The sequence below is a fragment of the Carettochelys insculpta genome, chromosome 14 (assembly GCF_033958435.1).
Source record: "Carettochelys insculpta isolate YL-2023 chromosome 14, ASM3395843v1, whole genome shotgun sequence".
Taxonomy (NCBI): domain Eukaryota; kingdom Metazoa; phylum Chordata; order Testudines; family Carettochelyidae; genus Carettochelys; species Carettochelys insculpta.
In genome coordinates this window covers 32799363-32819910 of record NC_134150.1, presented here as the reverse complement: position 1 = coordinate 32819910, position 20548 = coordinate 32799363, and the positions used below count along the sequence as shown (strand labels likewise).

Genomic DNA, 20548 nt, shown 5'->3' with positions numbered 1-20548 from the left:
AATTATCTCAGACAGGACAATTAACATCCCCCCACCTCTCACCCCCTTCCTTCAATCTTATTTCTCAGTTTTTAATTGCAATTTTTTTGGGACCTCTGTACTTATAAATGGCAGTCTGTATTGAAAATGAAATTGATCTGATGAAGTGGATCTGTCCTATGAAAGCTCATACAAAATAAATCATTCTGTTAGTCTTTAAAGTGGTACATTTCTGCTGCTTTGTCCTATTTGTTAAGAGTCATTCAATTATTCAACTAAGCGGTCTCATGTGCTAGACGTTCTAGCACTCTCAATTTCTACTAATAGTCACAAGAGTTCAGTACCATAGATAAAGTGATCAGTATTAAAAGATTCAGGGCCTTAAGATTCCATGTGTCCCACGGGGAGAGAGGGTCTCATTTTAAACAAGAGTGGGGAAGAATTTCTATGCCAGATCAACCCCTTCTGCCAACCATGCGAGGCTCCACAGTCTGTCCACATCTCCTAGTCACCTCTGTGTTTTCCTTCCATTCTGCCCCATTCCTGAGCTGCAACAGAAGTCCAGTAACCAACACTTTGAGGAGTAAGGGGACTTCGAAGTTGTCCCCGGCACTTTGAAGTACCAGCAGGTGCGCCGCAGCTAGACATGTGCTGGTACTTCGGAGTTTAAAACTTCGGAGTTGCCGTGGAGGGGGGTGCAAATTTGCTAAATGAAGTGCTGGCTATGCATGGCAGCACTTTATTAGTAAACTCCCAACACCCTAATTACCATCCTTCCTTCGAAGAAAGGTGGTAGTGTAGACAAGCCCACAGAGTTCAATTTAGCATGCCTGGTAGGGATGTGCTACACTGACCTCACAGAGTGTCCACCTTGGCACCAGTACTCCTACCCTCATTACGAGTAAGGGAAGTCAACAGCAATGAATACTGCTATTGACGTTCTACAGTGGAGACTGCACTGAAACCTAAATTAAGGTGCGTCAACTTCAGCTGAATAATTAATGTAACCAACCTTCCCCTTTGGTGTAGACCTGCCCAAAATCAAAATAATCTGGATTGTATTTAGTTAGTTAGTGTCTAGCTCTCAGGGCTGCAAGAGACCATCTTGAACATATGACCATAGTGCACACGAAAGGCTTTGTAACCAAAAGGAAGAAGAAAAAACATCCAACATACATTGTTTAATATCATGCTTCTTAGGCCACTCTCATGGTTGTTTTCATGTTTGTGGCTGGGAGTACTATATTAGTTAACTAAACATATCAAGGTGTAGAGGCTGCTTGGAAACAAGCTACTGGGCAAAAAGTATTACCAAAAATATGCCAAGACATAGCCAATCACCACCTTTGCCATATTTCTCGTAACACTTTCCTCTGCTATTGATTAATACACTTTTTTGTACTATAAACTCATTGGGTAGAGATCATGCCCTCCTTTCTACTGCACTTAGCTCATTTTGGTTGCAATGGCAGAAAATAAAGTAGTGATTATAGTACTCTATAAGCTCCTTGAGTCAGGTACCAAACTTCTGCTATGACCCACCTCCCAGTACATTCTTCTCCCTGGACATACAGTTCCCTGGAAGCTGGTGGCACAAGCAACGTCCACTGGTGTAGCTACTTTCAGGGATCCTGGAGGGAGATGATAATAATAATACTAGGGCTGCATTCGCTTTTCCAGGGAACTTCCAAGAGGCTGAAGGAGGAGCAGCATACTTCCGTTTCCAGACCTAACTAATCCGTCCCTGCTCCATCTTTTTTTTCCTCTCTCTCTCCCCACAACTCATCCTGTCCTCAAGCACAAACCTCAAACTATACGGTGAGGTCTACACAGGATCCTGGGAGATGGACTTAAATATTTCCCAAACATACAGCTCAATGTGCAATGGTGGAGATCCATGCATGGACAGATCTTTATGCACTGATGTAGGCAGTGCAATGTGGCCAATAACAGTTTTTTGGTTTTTTTAAACCTTTTCTCTCTTCTTTGTAGCTTTATGAGAGACTCAGACAAAGAAGAGGGAAAACTCCCTGTGCCCATAGGGATCAGTTAGGAAGGTATTCCCTCAGGCAGCTGACTGCAGGATCAGGAGTGACTGACGTTGCAGCTGAAAATGCCTACACACAACATAAGGAAAAAAAGACAAAAATAAGATTTTTTTTCTTTCTTCCACTTTAGTTAAAATCATGTTGGGTGTTGCACATAACAAGAGCAGGCAAAACTTTTTCAGGCAGAAGTGATTGTTTTTAAATGGAAGATGTTTATATAAAGCTTCTGTAGGAGATTTAAAGCAAATGCACAAGATTAACCAGTGAAATCAAATGCTAAAAAATTCAGATTCACTAAGATCTGTTGTTAGTGAAGTAGAAGTCAAAGTCTTTCAGTGTAAACAGAGCAAACAGGAAACCCAGCTAAACTAATTACCCTTATATAGGGAGCTTTGAAAAAAGTACTTTAGTTGAGGATTGAGTTTTGTGCAATTGACTAATCTAGTTCAACCAAACATATTACTGGATTTTGCAGGCAATTTACCACCTTTTAAAAGTGTGGTATTTGGCAGCTCTATTTGCTGAAAGCATCTCCACAATTTTTTTCCCCTACAGATTTGGAATGCTTCTGGTCATAACTTGTGCGATCTTGGCTCCTACTGGAAATCCAGTTTGATTCCCTTTCAATACAGCATGGGTGCATCTACTCTAGCTGGCTACTTCGAAGTAGCTGGCATAACGTCAAAATAGAACGTGTCGCGTCTACACGCACCGTGTGCTATTTCAACGTTGAAATCGATGTTAGGTGGTGAGATGTCAAAATCGTTATTCCCATCCGAAGATGGGAATAGTGCCCTATTCCAATGTTCAACGTCGAAGTAGGGCGTGTGTAGACGATCCGCATCCCGCTACTTCGAAATAGGGGGGGTCCTCCATGGCGGCCATCAGCTGAGGGGTTGAGAGACGCTCTGTCCAGCCCCTGAGGGTCTCTATGGTCACCGCGTGCAGCAGCCCTTAGCCCAGGGCTTTTGGCTGCTGCTGCTGGGGGGTCCATTCTGCATGCACAGGGTCTGCAACCGGTCGTCGGCTCTGTGGATCTCATGCTGTGCAGGCTGAGTGAGCTTGAGAGGGGCCCTTTAAGGGAGCGGCTTGGGGCTTTGCTGGTCCCTTATTTCAACAAGGGAGCACTTGTGCGTGTGGATGCTCCGGATTTCCTTCCGGGGTGGCTCCTTTCGACGCTGTCCATTGCTACTTCAACGTTGAACGTCGATGGCACCAGCCCTGGAGGACGTGTAGACGATATGCGTTGAAGTAGCCTATTTCGATGTCCTGACTTCGATGTCCTGGCTACTTTGACATAGAGTGCTAGTGTAGACATAGCCCATGTTTGTAAAAAGAAGCATACAAAATGAGCTCAGTATTTCCATTTAAAAATATCATTTAAGGGGATTTTAAGATGTCTAAAAAGACAGATACACTTTGTTTGTTTTCTACATTAATGAGCTATAAAAAGAATGGAATGGGTCATAAATACTGTATTTTTGCAACAGCCTTTACAAAAAATGCTACTACTTGTGTTTATCATTTATATCCTCATGCAACTACAAAATTGATTACACTTTAAACCATACATAACTTGCTGTGTTTTTCATTTCAAGCCATTCTACAAACATTTTTATAACTCTGTTAATACATTCCATATTTTGTGCTCTTATTGATTATGAATATTTCTTTAGGGGATTTTATTGCTTTTAAAGTAACAAATGTTAGATATTATAAAAAATAGAAAAACCTATTGCATCTTTTATATTTTTCTTTCCCATGATAATTCTAATACATAAATTCTTAGCAGAAAATGTTTTCAGAATATCTTTTTTCATCTTTTAAATTCTGCAGTAATAAAATGGAAATAACTACTAACGTACAATATTGCAGATAGATTTTTCAGTTCAAATCTCTAATCTGTTTAACTGAATCCAGCCTCATTTCAACCTAAAATTAAAAAATTAAAATACCAAAGGATTACCCTTAGACAACATGATGGTTTTACATCAAGTATATATTATCTTTCCTAATTACCACTGCAGTTTGTAGGCTAGAATATGATTTATATTTAGGATATGATTTTGCTATTAATTATCAAACTGAAAAAAATAAAATCTTACATTATAAATTCTCTCTTGGAAATTAGTTTTATTATTTTCTCCATAATCCTATCACACAAGCAATAAGTGCATTGCAGCATGAACACTTTAATTTTTCCGGTTAGTTTTGAGCAAGCCCAGAGGTGAGGTTTAATAAGGATCAATGGCACTTTATCTGGGACAGGGCCACTTCACAGCATGCAAATTACACAGTAACACTTAAAAAAAGAAATAGATTTAATTAAAAAAAAAAGTAGAACCACAGGCTCTGGAAATTCAATTAAAGGATTTATGCAAAGGTTTGCTAGGTTTTTATATGCAGTTACTGCTTATATAATGAGCTTTTCATATTAAAAATCAATAGGTAATCTAGAGTAGACGATCATCCCCTTAAATACATTTTTGAAATCAATTTGAAAAATAGTCCATCAACTGCTGTGACTACTCTTGCTTTGATTAGTCTAAGAGCAATATTTAGATTGTAAGACGTGCTATGGAATATCTATGCCTGGATTTTGCTTTTAAGTGCTCTTATATTTTTGAGTGCCCCAGATAATCATAGAGTAATTCAAGACTGTGTACAATGGATACATTTATTCAACTACTACCCCAATTCTGCAATATGACAAAATCCTCTAGTGGCATAATCTGACAATATTTTGAACAGTTAAACAAAAAACACTTTTCTACATAGATTTTTGCTACCTTACTCCCTACCCTACTATCTTGCAGCTACTTAGCATTCAGAGACAAATATTTCTGTTTAGAACTTCTTGAAGTCTTCAGCTACAGAAGCAATTAGCCTACAATTCTGTCTCAAGTGTAACTTTCACACATCATGAATTAAAAATGGATCAAGCTCTGTGTCCTTCAGGTTTAATCTAATTCGCCAAGACATTACAGTGATATAGGATCATTATGTGAAAGTCCAAAATTCCTGGTTAATATTCATCACCTATCACAAATTCATTGCTCATGTGAGCAGGTGCAGCACCTTTGAAATTAATTGAGCTGGGAACATTACATCAGTACTTGGTTTGCCTCAGTGTCCATTACAGAAGGTTTGCAAGAGTTCTGAGGGTAACATTATAAAAGAGTCACTCAATCATTCTTTTTGAAGACAACAAAATGAATCAATGAGGGCTATCAAATATTAGGAATCCAGAGGGCTCAGTCTAAGCAAAATCTGCTAGAGTTGATAGCACAACTATCCTGGAGCTCCTGAATGATCGAGATACAAAAGGCGCATTCAAAGAAAATAAAGTCATTGCAGAGAAACTCAGCGAACTCTTTTTGCTTCAGTTTTCATGGCTGAGGATGTTAGGGAGACTCCCAAACCTGAGCCATCCTTTGTCAGTGACAAATCTGAGGAATTGTCCAAGACTGAGGTGTCATTAGAGGAGGTTTTGGAACTAACTGATAAACTTAACAGTAACAAGTCACCAGGATCACATGTCATTCGCCCAACAGTTCTGGAAGAATTCAAATGTGAAACTGTGGAACATTTAACTGTGGTTTGTAACCTATCTTTTAAATCAGCTTCTGTACTCAACAACTGCAAATTATCTCACATAACGCCAATATTTAAAAAGGGCCCTAGAGGCAATCCTGGTAATTACAGACCAGTCAAGCTAACATCAGTACCAGGCAAATTAGTTGAAAAACTAGTAAAAAATAAAATTGGTCAGACACATAGAACAACGTAATTTGTTGGGCAAAAGTCAACATGGTTTTTGTAAAAGGAAATCGTGTCTTACTAGAGTTCTTTGATTGGGTCAACAAACACGTGGACAAGGTGCATCCAGTAGGTATAGTACACTTAGATTTCCAGAAAACCTTTAACAAGTTCTCTCACTAACGGTTCTGACATAAATTAAGTTGTCATGGGATAAGAAGGAGGGCCCTTTCATGGATTGAAAGCTGGTTAAAAGACAGGAAACAGAGCAGGAATAAATGTTAAATTTTCAGAATGAAGAGAGGTAACTAGTAGTGTTCCTTGAGGGTCAGTCCTAGGACCAATCCTATTCAACTTATTCATAAATGATCTGGAGAAAGGGGTAAAGGTGGCAAAGTTTGCAGTTGACACTAAACTGCTTAAGATAGTTAAGACCAAAGCATACCGTGAAGAACTTCAAAAAGATCTTACAAAACTGAGTGATTGGGCAACAAAATGGCACATGAAATTTTATGTGGGTAAATGTAAATCAATGCACATTAGAAAAAAGAACCCCAACTACACATACAATATGATGGGGGCTAATTTAGCTACAACTAATCAGGAAAGAGATCTTGGAGTCATTGTGGACATCCACACAGTGTGCAGCAGCAGTCAAAAAAGCAATCAGGATGTTAGGAATCATTAAAAAAGGGATAGAGAATAAGACTGAGAATATCTTATTGCTCTTATATAAAATCATGGTATGCCCACATCTTGAGTACTGTGTAGAGACATGATCTTCTCATCTCAAAAGAGACATCTTGGCATTAGAAAAGGTTCAGAAAAGGGCAACTAAAATGATTAGCGGTTTGAAAGGGGTCCCATATGAAGAGAGATTAAAGAGATCAGGACTTTTCACCTTAGAAAAGAGGAGACTAAGCAGGGATATGATAGAGGTATACAAAATCATAACTGGTATAGAGAAAGTGAATAACGAAAAGTTATTTACTTGTTCACATAATATAAGAATTAGGGGATACCAAATGAAATTAACGGGTAGCAGATTTAAAACAAAAGGAAGTACTTTTTCACACAGCACACAGTTAACCTGTGGAACTCCTTGGCAGAGGATGTTGTGAAGGGTAGGACTATAACAAGGTTTTAAAAAGAGCCAGATAAATTAATGGAGATTAGGTCCATAATAGCTATTATCCAGGGTGGGTAAGAGTGTCCCTAACTTCCCGTTTGTCAGAGGCTGGAGATGGATGGCAGGAGAGAGATTGCTTGTACATTACTTGTTTGGTTCACCCCCTCTGGGCACCTGTCATTGGCAACTCTCAGCAGGCAGGATACTGGGATGGATGGACCTTTGGTCTGAACAAGTATGGCCATTCTTGTGTTCTTATCTATGGGATTACGCAGAGAGTAAAGAGAAAACTTTTTTTTTTATTTGCAAAAGCAGAATAGTCACATTTCAACAGATATATTCAATGATTTTTCCAGTTGCTAATCCAGATAGTTAACTACACATTTTCATCACTAATATTAAGCTCTTTTGGGCTTGGACTATTTCTTCATTACATGATTGTATGGTGCCAAGCCACAATAGGGTTGGGGGCTGTAGATGCTACTTCAATACAAATAACAGTAATCAGTTCTTTTTTGGTGCCAGTATGTGCCGTAAAAGAGTACCAGTACTTCAGCAGCCCCAGTCATGGGAACTCCAGCCAAGAGGCGTGGGGACTCTGGCGGCCTCGTAATGGGGAGCTGGCTAAGGCATGGATCTCCGCCAGCAGCCCCAGGCACAGGAGCCCCAGATGGGAGTAGTGAGGGGTCCCCAGTAGCCCCGTGGTGGGGATTCAGCTGGGCAGAACCCCAGATGTGGGGCGGAGGTCCCTAGCAGTACTGCATTGGGAAGCCAGCTGAGTACTGACTTGTTTTTTAAAAAAAAAAACAAAAAAAATTGACAATAATAATAAAGGAACACACAGTAAACCCCCTCCTAGAAGCTTTCATAACATCCTAGGTGCTTGCTGGATGGGAAAGAATAACGTTTTGTTTTTCTTACATACAAAAGGCAATTTTTGGATCTAATTTAGCCAGTCACTGCCTAAACAAAATATTTGTTGGTTCATTATCTCAATTCAGCACCTTCCAGGAGAAATACTCCTTTTGTAAGGGATAGCAGGAGTTTGAAGAATGGAACAGGTATACAACTTCTGTGCATGAAAAAAGGCAAAATGACAATTGAAAGGAAGCTGTATTTGACAAAATACAATCTCTGTCTGTAACCATTTCTGCCAAGCAAAGCATTTCATTTCTTCCCACATTTGAAAACAACCAAAATTAGAGGAGACTATAATCAGCAGTATCTTAAAAAACCAGACAGCAATTGGGTTTCAGTTAAAATCACAAAAAACCTCAACAACAAAGTTACCCCCCTTTTGATGAAACAATGAGTATTTATGCAATAAAATAATATTCTTAATATTAATTTAAGCAATGTCAATAATTGAAAGTTCTGAAATACTATTCCAATCTATGTATCTATAAAACAAATTGTAGAGTTTTTTTAAGAACAACTGAGACCCAGCTCACATATCAAAAAAATATCTTTAATATCATTTCACTTCCATGGAATTCTCTCTGCAAATGCTGTCAAACACATTACTTCATTGGACTCTGATTGTTTCTCCAAGGAGTCAAAGAAAAATATTTATCTAGTCTCATTGTTAAATAACTGTTAAATGGATTACATGCTACTTGCATTAGAAGGGTAAGACACAGGTATCTTTATGAACCACTGCTTTTATTTTCATCGTTTTTTCCTTATTAACTGAATTACTCATGCACACCATATTTTTTCAACACCTTTGCATTTTAAAAACACAGTTTAAGTACATGAAAGGATCAAAGAGTTTCAGATGAATCTGAAAACTTATAGCAAGGGTAACAAGGGTTCTTAGTTTTTAATGACAGAAGCATATGCTCTCAACTTTCTAAACTGCATCCAACTGAGCCATTTATCAAGGCTTGAAACTTTTTCATTATTTAAAGCACTACGACAGCTTTCCACTTGATGCCTTGGAAGTACACAATAATAGAGACTCTATAGTCATTAATTATGATATCAGCTGGTTGATGAAGCTTGTACTGGCTGCTTGGTGATTTCATTTTTAATTGCAGCAGGTGGTGTGGAAAAAGGGATGTACCAACACACAGTCACCTCAACAGTGTTTTATGTATATATAAGTGCACCTGAAATTTTTGAAAATCCCTTCTGTTCCCCACTTTCATTTAATAACTGCACAAGAAATCCATATACATTACATGTAGATAGTAAGATGCCAAGACACAAAACATTCACAGAAACAATGTCCTTGATTTTTTCTTCTTAAAATATATGTTTTTCTTTTTTAATTATTTTTTTGGGGGGAGCACTTCCCCACTGTGAAGAATGTAACTGATATTGCATTAAAGATCTCCAAAAAGCAGCAAATCTTGGACACACGTGCTGTACAATTTCTTTCTTCAGACACATCTAGAGAGCCTAATTTTAGGACAATTATAAAAATGAGTGTGCAGGCTCTATAAGAAAAGAATAATATGCTGTTTGTACTACTTTGTGGTATGTGTCTGCACTATAATCTCTATTAATTTAATAATACTTGCATACACATAGATGTTTACAAAGCTCTTCAGAAGCAGCAATGCTGGAAATAACAGAAGGCTTAGGAAAATATTATATACAATATTTTTAATGCATCAACTTAGTATTTCAGTGTCTTGAGAGCTGAGTTGTACATAGTTCACAACACCATATTGTCTTTTGATACTACTTTACAAAAACGCTTTTTCCTGTTTAAAACATTTTAAATTAATTAACACATAATTCAACAGATTAGAGAACTAATATAAGAAGTTTTGCTGCATAGGATTACCACGAAATCGAGAGGTAATAAAAACTGGTGTTTTCTAACAGCCACAGACACCTGTCTTCTACATAAATCAGCAAACTCCCTTAAGAATCTTCCGCATCCAAGTCATAGATCAATTGTACACAAGCCTCATTACAGCACTGACTCTCCTCTATACTGAGGCCACAGTACCTTAGCTCAGAACTACATTACATATAATTATTACTTATGTTATGTAAATGGATTCAGTGTTAAAATGTATGTGTCTGAAGAGAGGAAGGCGTGACAGAAACCAGTTGCAGTCATGCATGGAATGCCATGACCAGGGGAAAATTTAGCAGTATTTCTTATCTAGAACATAGGTTCTCAAAAACTCACAAGCTCGAGCAAAAAGGTCAGGATGCCATCTATCCAACTTCTTTCAACTATATACCAGTTTCCTCTTATGAGATCATACTAATAGCATTAATACAAGTAGAGGCTGAATCCCCTTGCTTCTCTTCTAAAGAAACAGCCTTGCCGACTTTGAAATGTTCTCCATGCTAAAGCGGTCTTTGACCTCCAATGACACCGCAGTTGTTATACATTTAAACACCTAATAGAAAAGGTATTTTATGTGGAAGAGGAAGAGTGCTGATACACATTGGGCAATATTTAGAGAAATAATGTGAAAACTATTGACTTTTAGGAGTAAATTAGACAAGCACCGGTCAGGAATGATCTAGATGGTACTTGATCCTTCCATGAATGCAGGGGTCTGGAATCAATGACTTTTAGAGGTCCTTTCCAGTTCTTTGACTCTATTCTGTGTATGGGTACTGCTCACCTCTTCCTAATGTACATAGGCTCAATTATGCAAAGTGATATGCATCCTCAGATCTCAATGGTGATGTTCAAGCAATCCTAGAACCAGCCAAAATTCAGTACAAGACAGTACTGTACAACACACACAAGAATAATTGAAAATTAAAAAGCAAAATATTGAAACAAAATTTATTCCTACCAAGCATAATAGCTTAATCATCTTGCTTAGTCACTGAATCCTTTTTCCTTTGTTTTATATACATACTAATTAATTGTCTTATGGTCAGAAAAAATGCCCATCCATGTAGGCACTATACAAATGCAATGCAACCCAATGGCACGATACAGATAAACTACTAATAAAATTACCTAACTGATGTGAATGTGACGTATATGTATAAATTTCCACATATAAGATATACTACATCTTTCTTGCCTTGCTTTAAAAACTGGGAGTTGAGAAATAGCATAAAACAAAACTAAACAAAAACAGTGCCACTGTCCAGATCCTTAATTTTCCTTGGTATAAAAATGCTAGCATTCTCTTTTCTAGAAAGTCTTAATGTTCCTACAAAAAATAGCAAAATTAATGAAGATTATTTTAGGTCCTGAAGGATAAATAGCTTCTGTTGCTGCTTGTTCGCTCTACAGAAACAAGTATTATGAATTGTTAGTAGCTATAGTGATTTAAAACAAAAAAATCACCAAATACAAACACATACTGGAAAGCTTACAACACTTCTAACACGCTATATATGTTGCCACTAAGATTATAAATATAGATGTAGAGATTTGTCTGTACTTTGAGCACCGCAAGATTGTGATGCAAACCCTCAGGGTCATTTATTCCCCCTGATTTCACTGATGGATAATTGAACCTCTAAACCACCTACAAAGATTACATCCATGAAATAATTTAGAATATGTATCATAAATATGTTTATATTGTAGACTTCGTTTTAAATCTATGTGTATGAAAACAAGTAACGTTATAAAAGATGAACTATTTTACATTGACCCACAACACTCAGAATGTTACTGTTCACTCTAACCATGTAAATGACTACATACAAACAACCTCATATACACAAACTGCATGTGTTGCCATTTCCATTACAAGGCTTCCCAAAAGCCGTACCAATGATGTTCCTATAGTTCATCTGTTTACTGTTAAGCTAGGCTCCCTTGCAAGTGTGTCACTGATTACGCGTCAGGGCATAACACTTTCTGACACACCTACCATAGTTAAAATAAACTAAAATACCGTTAGAATACAAACAGTACTTCAACATGCCAGCACGTCTTTAGAACTCACTGAAAGCAAGAGTTAGGTAGTGCATTACTGATTTTGAGGAACAACAAAACTCCTAACAGCTTTAGCAAGGTTAGGCATTTTTAAGTTATAGAAAACAAATCCTTTTTAAAAATTTCTATGGAAAGCCAGTTATTTGATTAAACATAACACTTGTCTTTACATAAAAGGCCTTGTGAGCCCTTAAAGGAGCCCTGCAAGGTTGTCCAGCGATAGTGCATACTGCATGTTTTTTATCCCAAACATTCTCCCTTGCGTGTGGGGGGAAGAAGTGCCTCACAAACTCCCTGCCTCTCCTCTACCCTGGAAATATCTTCCCATGCCTACTGAAGCGCATCAAACAATTCATCTCCACTACTAAAATCTATTTTAATAAACTCAAGCACCATAATGAGCCTGCTGCCCCCTAGACTACATTGTTCAGTAACTAGGAAAACCCTTGGGAACAATCAATCAAAATGAAGATGCAATTCTCACTTATTCAGACAAGAGGAGCAAAAACTGAGTCCTGGGAGACACTCTGCCCTTTCTCCTAGGATATTCTTCTGTGGTTGAGGCTCCATTGGTTTACTGGACACATCGCCCTCAAAGCAGAGGAAATGGCTCTCTGGCTTCCCTTAATGATCCCAGGAGATTAATTTTCCCTCAAAGAATGCTGAAATACTTTAAGTCGTGGGGCGATAAGAAAGTGTATATTGGGTGTGTGTGGATATTTTTTGCAGGGGGAGAACTTCAGGGATTTTTTTCAACAGCAATTTTACTATCAAAAGTTGGAGGAAATTGCAAAAAGGTCTATACATATTTTATCCTATCTTTTTATGAGAATGATTAATGACCAGCAGGTAATGCAGGCAAGGGAAGGAATTGTCTTCCCAAAACTGCCTATACTACCCAACCAGCTAGGAAGGCTGGGGCAGCTCCAGCCCCTTCAGGTAGTGATGAAGGATCAGGCTAGGGTCAGGGGCTGCTTGGCTCCATGGGGTGGGATACGGTAGCTGAAGGGGTTGTGGCCCCAGGGCAGATGGAGTAGGGCTGGGGCTTGCCTTCGCCAGCTGGGCATTCACCCATCACCTATGCAACAATTCTTCCTTAATGATTCAGTATATCTTGATAGATTTGGAAGTCCATGAAGATACAAGCATGGCGTGCATCACCAGATTACCTCAGAGCACCATCATTACTAATATATACATTAATATAGTTAAAAGATACTGAAATACTCAGACACTGGTGAGTAAATCTAGCCAGTACTTGATAAATAAGTAAATGTATGAAACAATCAGAGATAACTTACAGCTAAAGCTCTCAATTATTTTATAGGACACTTAAGTACCAACATAACAATTTGTATGCAATGTCAGGCTATGGCTAAACACTGCAACACTATTTCAAAATAAGCTAATCTGGAATAGCTATTCCAAAACAGTTTATTTTGAAATAACACAGCTCCAAACAAAAATGTGCATCCAGCTATTTTGAAATAGTGTGGTGGACACGTATTGCCTGTTTTGAAATAGTGCCATTGGAGCCCATTATGGCTGTTTCAAAATAGCACTATTCCATGTCTCAATGGTGCTTATTTTCTAATACTTAAAATTATTTCAAAATAGGTGTTATTCTCCTGCAAGGGGGTTTTCCAATTTCAAAATAATGCACCCACCATTTTAATTTTATTTTGAAATAGCATGTGCATAGTGTGGACACTTGCAAAGTTATTTCAAAATAACAGCTGTTACTTCAAAGTAACTCCGTAGTGTAGACTTAGATGTATGGGCTGCATCTCCACTAGCAAGGAACTTTGAAATTAACTTCGAAGTTAGGGTTTATTTCGAAATAAAGCGTGAAGCATCTATACATGTTTTGCCTTATTTTGAAATTAACTTTGAAGTAAGAGGGCCCAACTTCAAAGTCCTTACTCCATTCCTGAGATTGGAGTAGCACCCTATTTTGAAGTTTAACTTTGAAATAGGACATGTCTAGACACACTGCAACCACTATTTCATAATAACGTGTCTGCCACTGCAGCAGCCCCACAGGAGCCCAGAGACACTCTGGCCAGCTCAGGCAGGGCTCTATAGTCACTACTGGCTGTATGTGAGGAAGCTGCTACCCAGCAACCCCAGCACGGAAGCTGAGAGTGTCCTGCTGTGCAACGCCCTCTCAATGCCACAGCTGTGCCACACATGCCCAGCCAGTAATGGCAGCCAGCCAGGAGCCCCATGACCCCCCAGAGCCCACCGGTGAATCTAGCCCAGGCTTTCAGCAGGTGGGCAAGTGCTGCAAAAGAGGAGCCCCTCCTGGACAGAGGCCAAACTGCAGCACCTCCTTGGATTGTGGGGGGGATGAGGAGGTCCTGCTCCAGACAGGAGCATGACAGCACCGGAACATGAAGACATTCAAGTGACTGGCAAGGGGGCTCGCCACCTGGGGGCACCCCTCCCAGACCAGAGACCACATCCAGATGAAAGTCATAGAACTCTGGCAAGCATACTCTTGCACCTGGGACACTGCCAGCCGCTCGGGGGCATGACCCACCCACTGCCCCCATTATGAGGACTTTCATTGCCTCCTACGGCTGAAGGAGGTGCCACCAATACGTCACCTAGTGGACACCTCCCCCCCACAGACTCAGAGGAGGAACCAGGTCCATCATGCAATGTAAGTGATGGGACTCTCATCATTGCCCTCCCCTCCAGGACGACTAGCCAGGCCTCCTCAAGCCATGCGTCATCCAAAGTCCTGGAGATAGCAGCTGGTAGGTACAGGGCATTCAGGACTCCACAGGGCCCGGGGATGGGGACCCCGCCCCCTGCCACGGCTGGACACACCTGTGTGACAACTGCCCCCCTGCCCACAAATACACAACCCCACAGTACACTTGCCGGGGGCAGCAGGACCACTGAACCTGGCCCGACCCTCACCTGGTGGGAACCCTTCTGTACCTGGGATCCCATGGGGCCTCCCAGGCCATCAGAAAGCAGGGGAGCAGGATGGAGGCCAGCAGAGCCTGAGCTTGAACAGGACTCATGGTCCATCCCCCTGTCCCTTTCTGTTGGTCCCGTAAAGTGCCAATGGACCCTATTGCATATAGTTCGCCCCTTGTACATAGTTGTACACACACATTTTGTTTAGAGCTTTATACACATTATGGTTATTTACAAAAATAAAGTTAACATTGCAGCAGGCCATGACTACCGCTGTCACATTCGGGAGACTGACCTCCAGCCTTGTGAGGAAGCATCTAAATTACCCCTTCAGCTGCCTGAAAACCCACTCCACAGCATTCCTGGAGTGATTCAGGCACACACTGAAATCGTCCTGGGATAGGTCGGTGCGTCCGGTGTAGGGCCTCATGAGCCACAGGTGCAGGGAGGCATGATGATATCTCCCACCAAGAGCTCCTGTGACGGGGAGGTATGTCCCCTCCAGCAGTCTGTGGCCAAGCCACGAGTTCCTGAACACCCAGTTATTTCAGGTATCATGGTCCCTGCCGGACCGTCCCATGCAGATGTCCATGAGCCTGCCGGTGGCATTGACGAGGGCCTGAAGGACCACTGAGTGGTACCCCTTTCTGTTTATGAAGGATGCCACACTATGGTCCGGGGCCTGGATGGCAGTGTGTGTGCTGTCCAGGATGCCAAAATAGCTGGGGAATCCCAGGTCTGCAAAGCCAGCAAGGGCAATGTCCAGGTCCCCGACAGTGACCACCCAGCAGAGGAGAAGAGTTTTGATTGCCTGGACGAACTGCATGGGGTGCAAGACACATCTGTCCATGAATGTGCAGCCTGGCGGTACCTGTCCCCGTGCAGGGCCCCCGTCCCTGGCCCCTTGCCGGGTGCTCCCCCACCCCTGGGTGGATGTGTGGTGCCATCCTGGCTTACCTCCATCAGGTCTGCCCTGATGATGGCCTTGGCCACCCTGAGCTGATGTCTGAAGAAGAAGTGGCTGTCTGGGGTGGCAAGCTTGCAGAGGGCAATGGCTACCTTCTTGCACAGCAGGAGCGTGGGCTGCATCCTGCTGTCGTGGTGCTTGAGGGCTTGGGCGAGCCAGTGGCAAAGCTCCTTAAAGGTCTGCAGAGTCATCAGGAAGTTTTGCAGCCACCGGTCATCATCCTAGTCCCCCAGCACGAGGCGGACCCACCAGTTGGTGCTGGTGGGAAAGCCCCAGGGTTGCCAGATCACTGGGGTGAGGTGCAGCCTGTAACCCTGGCAGAGGGCCTGCAGGAGGGGGGATATGCAGCTGGCCCTGCACTACTGCTGGAAGATGATCAGCAGTAGCACTGCCAGCAGGCTGGCCATAGCCTGGAGAAAATCCCCCTTGGGGAGCTGCTGAGGATCCATCCAGGTCTCCGCAGTGGTTCTGCTGTGTGCAATGGGTCTGCTGTGCTGTGCTGTACTGTGCTGTGGACAGCCTGGCAGCCCTGAGCACATGCAGGGTGAGGGGTGCTGGGAAGGGCCCTTTAAGGGAGTGGCTGTCTGTGACCTCAGAAGGGCTTGTCAGCCATGTGACCCCTGTCTGCAGCATTTCCTGACCTCTTATTTCAAAATTAGGGCATGGGTGTGTAGACACTTCATTTTAAAGTACCGGGACACTATTTTGAAATAGTAGATAGGGGGTTTGTGTGTGCGTGGACACACAATTTCAAAGTCTGTTATTTTGAAGTTGGACTTCGAAATAAGCAACTTCAAAGTTACTGTGTAGTGTAGACGTGGCCACAGTGTTGTATTTTAATTCTCTTCTTTGAAGTTACTGGGAGTGTAAGACAGCCTGATTAACCAATTAACAAATACAGGCAGAGAGATCACATTTCTGCAAAAAACTAAGGGTTTCAGTTTAGAGATGTCTATTTCGAGCTTTTATCAGCACTAATTTCAACAAAAAAAAGTTCATAAAATTCAGAACAGAGGGAAAACAGACCTTAATTAAGTCAAGTGTTATCTCTTTCTGCTAGAATGAAAGCAACATTACAGTTATATTTTTACTAAGATTTTTCTCCACTTAATGAAGACATTATCCATGAGTTTTCAAAGTCACTTTACAAAAGAGCATTCAACAGACATTAAAGTCAGCTTAAACTAAAAAGTCTTTTTGAAGTCAATAAACAATAAAACGAACAATGAAAGACAGCGTTTGATCTCTTCTTAGTCTAGTCTTTAATTTCTGTTTTAATCTGCTAGATGCATTAAATCTTCTATTCAAATACTTTTCACCTACAGAGTACAGTAAGCTTGTCTTGATTATTATTTTTACAGTACTAATGTACAGCTCTCATTAACATGGATGGGTGTGATCAGGCAAAAAAGTTTTAAAATGATTTTTCTATTCTATTCTCTTTGAAAATTAAAAGGGGTGGGGGAGACAATGGAATCTTTGGCACCAAAATTCATGACAAGATCAAAGACCATAATGCACATAGATTTTTTTAACAACTAAATTATTAACAACATGGACAAATGCAGAACTTGTCAATAGCATGGTCAAGACATAAAGAGGTCAGAACATCTACCTATGACCAATTACAGTTTATTTGAGTTTACTGCTTGTAAAAATACTAAGTTTCTCACTAGATTTTGGGGAAAGCTATGGTGTATTTGCAAAATCACCAAGACTGTGTCTACACTAGCAAGTTCTTTCAAAAAAAAGAACAAAAAAACACAGGCCTTTTCCAAAAGAACCCATGGCACATCTACACACAAAATGTGCTCTTTCAATCTGAAATCAACAGACCACTTTTTCTGGCAGCCCTCTCTCTCTCTTCCAGATGAGGAAGAGCGCCTTTTTCCAAAAGATTCATTCAGAAAAAAACATGTGCACCACTGGTGTCCTTTTTTTGAAAGAGCAGCCCTCATGGTGCCAGATTTTTTGATCCCAGCTCGCTCCTTCAAAAGAGTGGGGGATGTGTGGACGCTCTCTATCGGAAGAGTAGATCAATTTTGTGATCCACTTGTTTTCTGTGTGGATGCACTCTGTCAAAAGAAATTTTTTCGGAATAGATCTTCCAGAAGAACTTCTTTCAAAAGATCACTGTAGCACTAGCCCTACTGTCTTAATCAGATTTAGGATACATCTACATTTATGGCAAGATCAACACACTGGCAGTCAACATTCTAGGGTTAGATTTAGTGCACCTAGTGGGGACACCCTGAATCAAGACATCGCAATTGACCCCGGTTCTCCTGGCATTCATGAAGAGTAAGGGAAGTTGATGGGAAAGTTTCTCCTGTCAACCTCCCATTGCGTGGATGGTGACAAAAATAGCTATTAGATAAGTCAACACCAGCTACCAATTCCAACTCCTGCAATCCTTGTAGCTGTATTTGCATATCTAAAAACAATTTTACCTCCCAATGTAGCCCTGGCCTTCATACCATGAGAATTTTGCTTCTAAAAATAGCAAGTTGATAGCACTGGAGATGGAAGAGGCCTGTTTATCCTCTCCTTCTGTAGCTGCAGTGGGCCCCAGGTTTGAACAGTAAAGTATGAAATCAATATGAATAAGTAAGGCTTTTCAGATTTAGGGAAGCCCAGGAAGGATGACAGCCACCACTGCATATTGTTGAGCCGAGGCTCTTTAATTGTTCTCACAGAAGAGTCCAACCAAGAAAGAATTCAGTATACTGTGCAGATCCACAGACCACCAACAAGGGGCAGCCCCAGGCAGCAACTGCTGCCTCCTATCTTCTTATGCTGTGCATAATATCATTTCACCTCAGTGCCTTTAGACACTCTGGCACAGCCCCAGAGCACTAGAGAATTGTGTGGAGATGCAGAGTGTAATAATGACCACTTTTCTTTCTTCTTAATCTGACACCTGCTATCCAAATAACTGGCATATCTGAACATATCTTCCCCAAACGCATTCATTTGCAAACCCACTCAGTGCTTAGTCCCCCTCTTGCTGAGATTGCCAAAGAGGATTTCAACTAATGCTTTTTTTGTGATGGTGGTTTTCAAATGCGGTCATCTGTCCAAAGAGAGCTGGACCTAGAATACAAACTCATTTCCTGTGGACCACTGATGAGCCAATAGATAACAGTTTTCATTTGCTAATGTCTGAAGCAGGATTTAAATGGTGACTTAATGTTGGCATACTGTATCCTGTGGAGGTAGGAATTTTTATCATTTTACACACACAAAAATTGTTTCATTTAAGATTTAATGAAAAGTAGACTTGTAAAGAACAGGTCTTCTCTGAATAAGAAAATATATTTACTAAAATTCAAAAAGGTTATGTAGGACGTTGAAGCAAGGTCTGTTTCTCACATGATAAGCAGCAAAACTAACATTTTCACATTGCTTATGGCAGATCTACTTGCTAAAAAGAATCAGACGGAGAGTACTTTACTAGGTTCAGACCAGCCTTTTATTCATTTGGATGCGCTCTGAACCACATCATCTAATCTACAATAACCCATTTACTGAGCTTCCCAGCACAATGATCTATGGGCTAAAAGGCTTAGATTATAGTGACATTGTAGTTGTTTTGATGAAATGATAGATCAGCAGAGAATAACACTATAATAAGATTGTATGGGACACTAGTGCCAATATTAGAAAATTAGAAAGGTTGGTTTTCTGTTTTAAATACTTTCACTGACTGTGTCCTTTTCTGAAGTTTAATTGAGGATGTATATTAAACAGTAAATCTAGATGACAGTCCATTGGTGTTAAGATCCTGGAAGTTCAAGGGCTCAATCAACTGACAATATTTATAATTTGCCAAAAACAGACATTGTAGTTCACTCAGCTGCCTATAAGGCAGTTGCACAGACATGAAGGTGTTCTGGCTCAGTCATTACACACACAGAGATAATCATAGGCTTTTCAACAACACAAATGAAATCCAAGAAATTAACATTTCATATTTTCCTCTCGCTGTTTTGCTGTTAACACTGAGTTTCATCGCTCATGTATGCAGGCCAGTGGGGATTGTTGATACTTAATTTATATATTTATGAGATACACCATGCATAACAGATTCTGCATCATCAACTTGTGCATACAGCTTAACTCCAACTAGTGAACTACTGCTCTTGCCCTCGACCCCATTCCATCTTTTCATCAATTCTTTTTCATGAAATACCTCTTAAATTATATTGCCAGCATTATGGGACATAGACTTTGTCTTCTATGTGCAGAGCCTAGCACAAGAGGCCCAGATTATGACTAGAGCTTTTGGAAACCACTACAAAATGTATAAAGACATATTCAGTCTGCTTTCACATTCTCCGCTCAATTTCTCCTTTCCAATTGCTCTCCCCACCTCTTCCTAACTTCTTCATATAGCAGAGGGCCACCAATGATCTGACCAGCAACTGAATTTGTTGATGCATCCAAGTCAAGTGTCATCTGAGGCACATTACACATGTGCTAAGAAGTGATAAAAGCCACACTGTGAGATACTTAAAGTCATGGCTCATATTTTATCATAGGAAATTAAAGAGTTGCTGCCACCATTAGGCAATGACATAAAACCTAAATCTACACTTCCAATTAGTGTTTTTCTTTGTTAATATTATGACGATTGCATGATTCCTCAACCTTTCATTATAATTTTGGTACAAACCAATAACACCTAAATTCCAGGCAATCTATGCCACATTTAATTGCTTCCGTTCATCATTAAACAATAATTCAACCCAATATTTTATTCTTCTCCCTAAAAACAGTTGTTTTGGGGTAATTTAGACATAAAGCTTTCATTGTTCAGTGTGATTGCAAGTTTCTAAAGAACGAACACTATGTCT

The 20548-nt window shown here is 40.4% G+C and overlaps 1 protein-coding gene across 5 annotated transcripts in view; it reads right to left on the bottom strand.

The window, feature by feature from the left end:
* The window catches only part of WWOX (WW domain containing oxidoreductase), a 768476-nt gene that overhangs the window by 499401 nt on the left and 248527 nt on the right, over positions 1-20548 (bottom strand). The window contains exon 9 of one of the 5 annotated variants that reach the window (XM_075009263.1): positions 3286-3332. The exons of 3 other annotated variants lie outside the window; for them this stretch is intronic. In XM_075009263.1, the coding sequence (XP_074865364.1) occupies positions 3315-3332 (18 nt within the window). In that variant the 3' untranslated portion in view covers positions 3286-3314. Of the gene's footprint in view, positions 1-3285; positions 3333-9202; positions 9319-20548 lie in introns of those variants that run through there. One more of the 5 variants, XM_075009264.1, reaches the window with a different exon arrangement.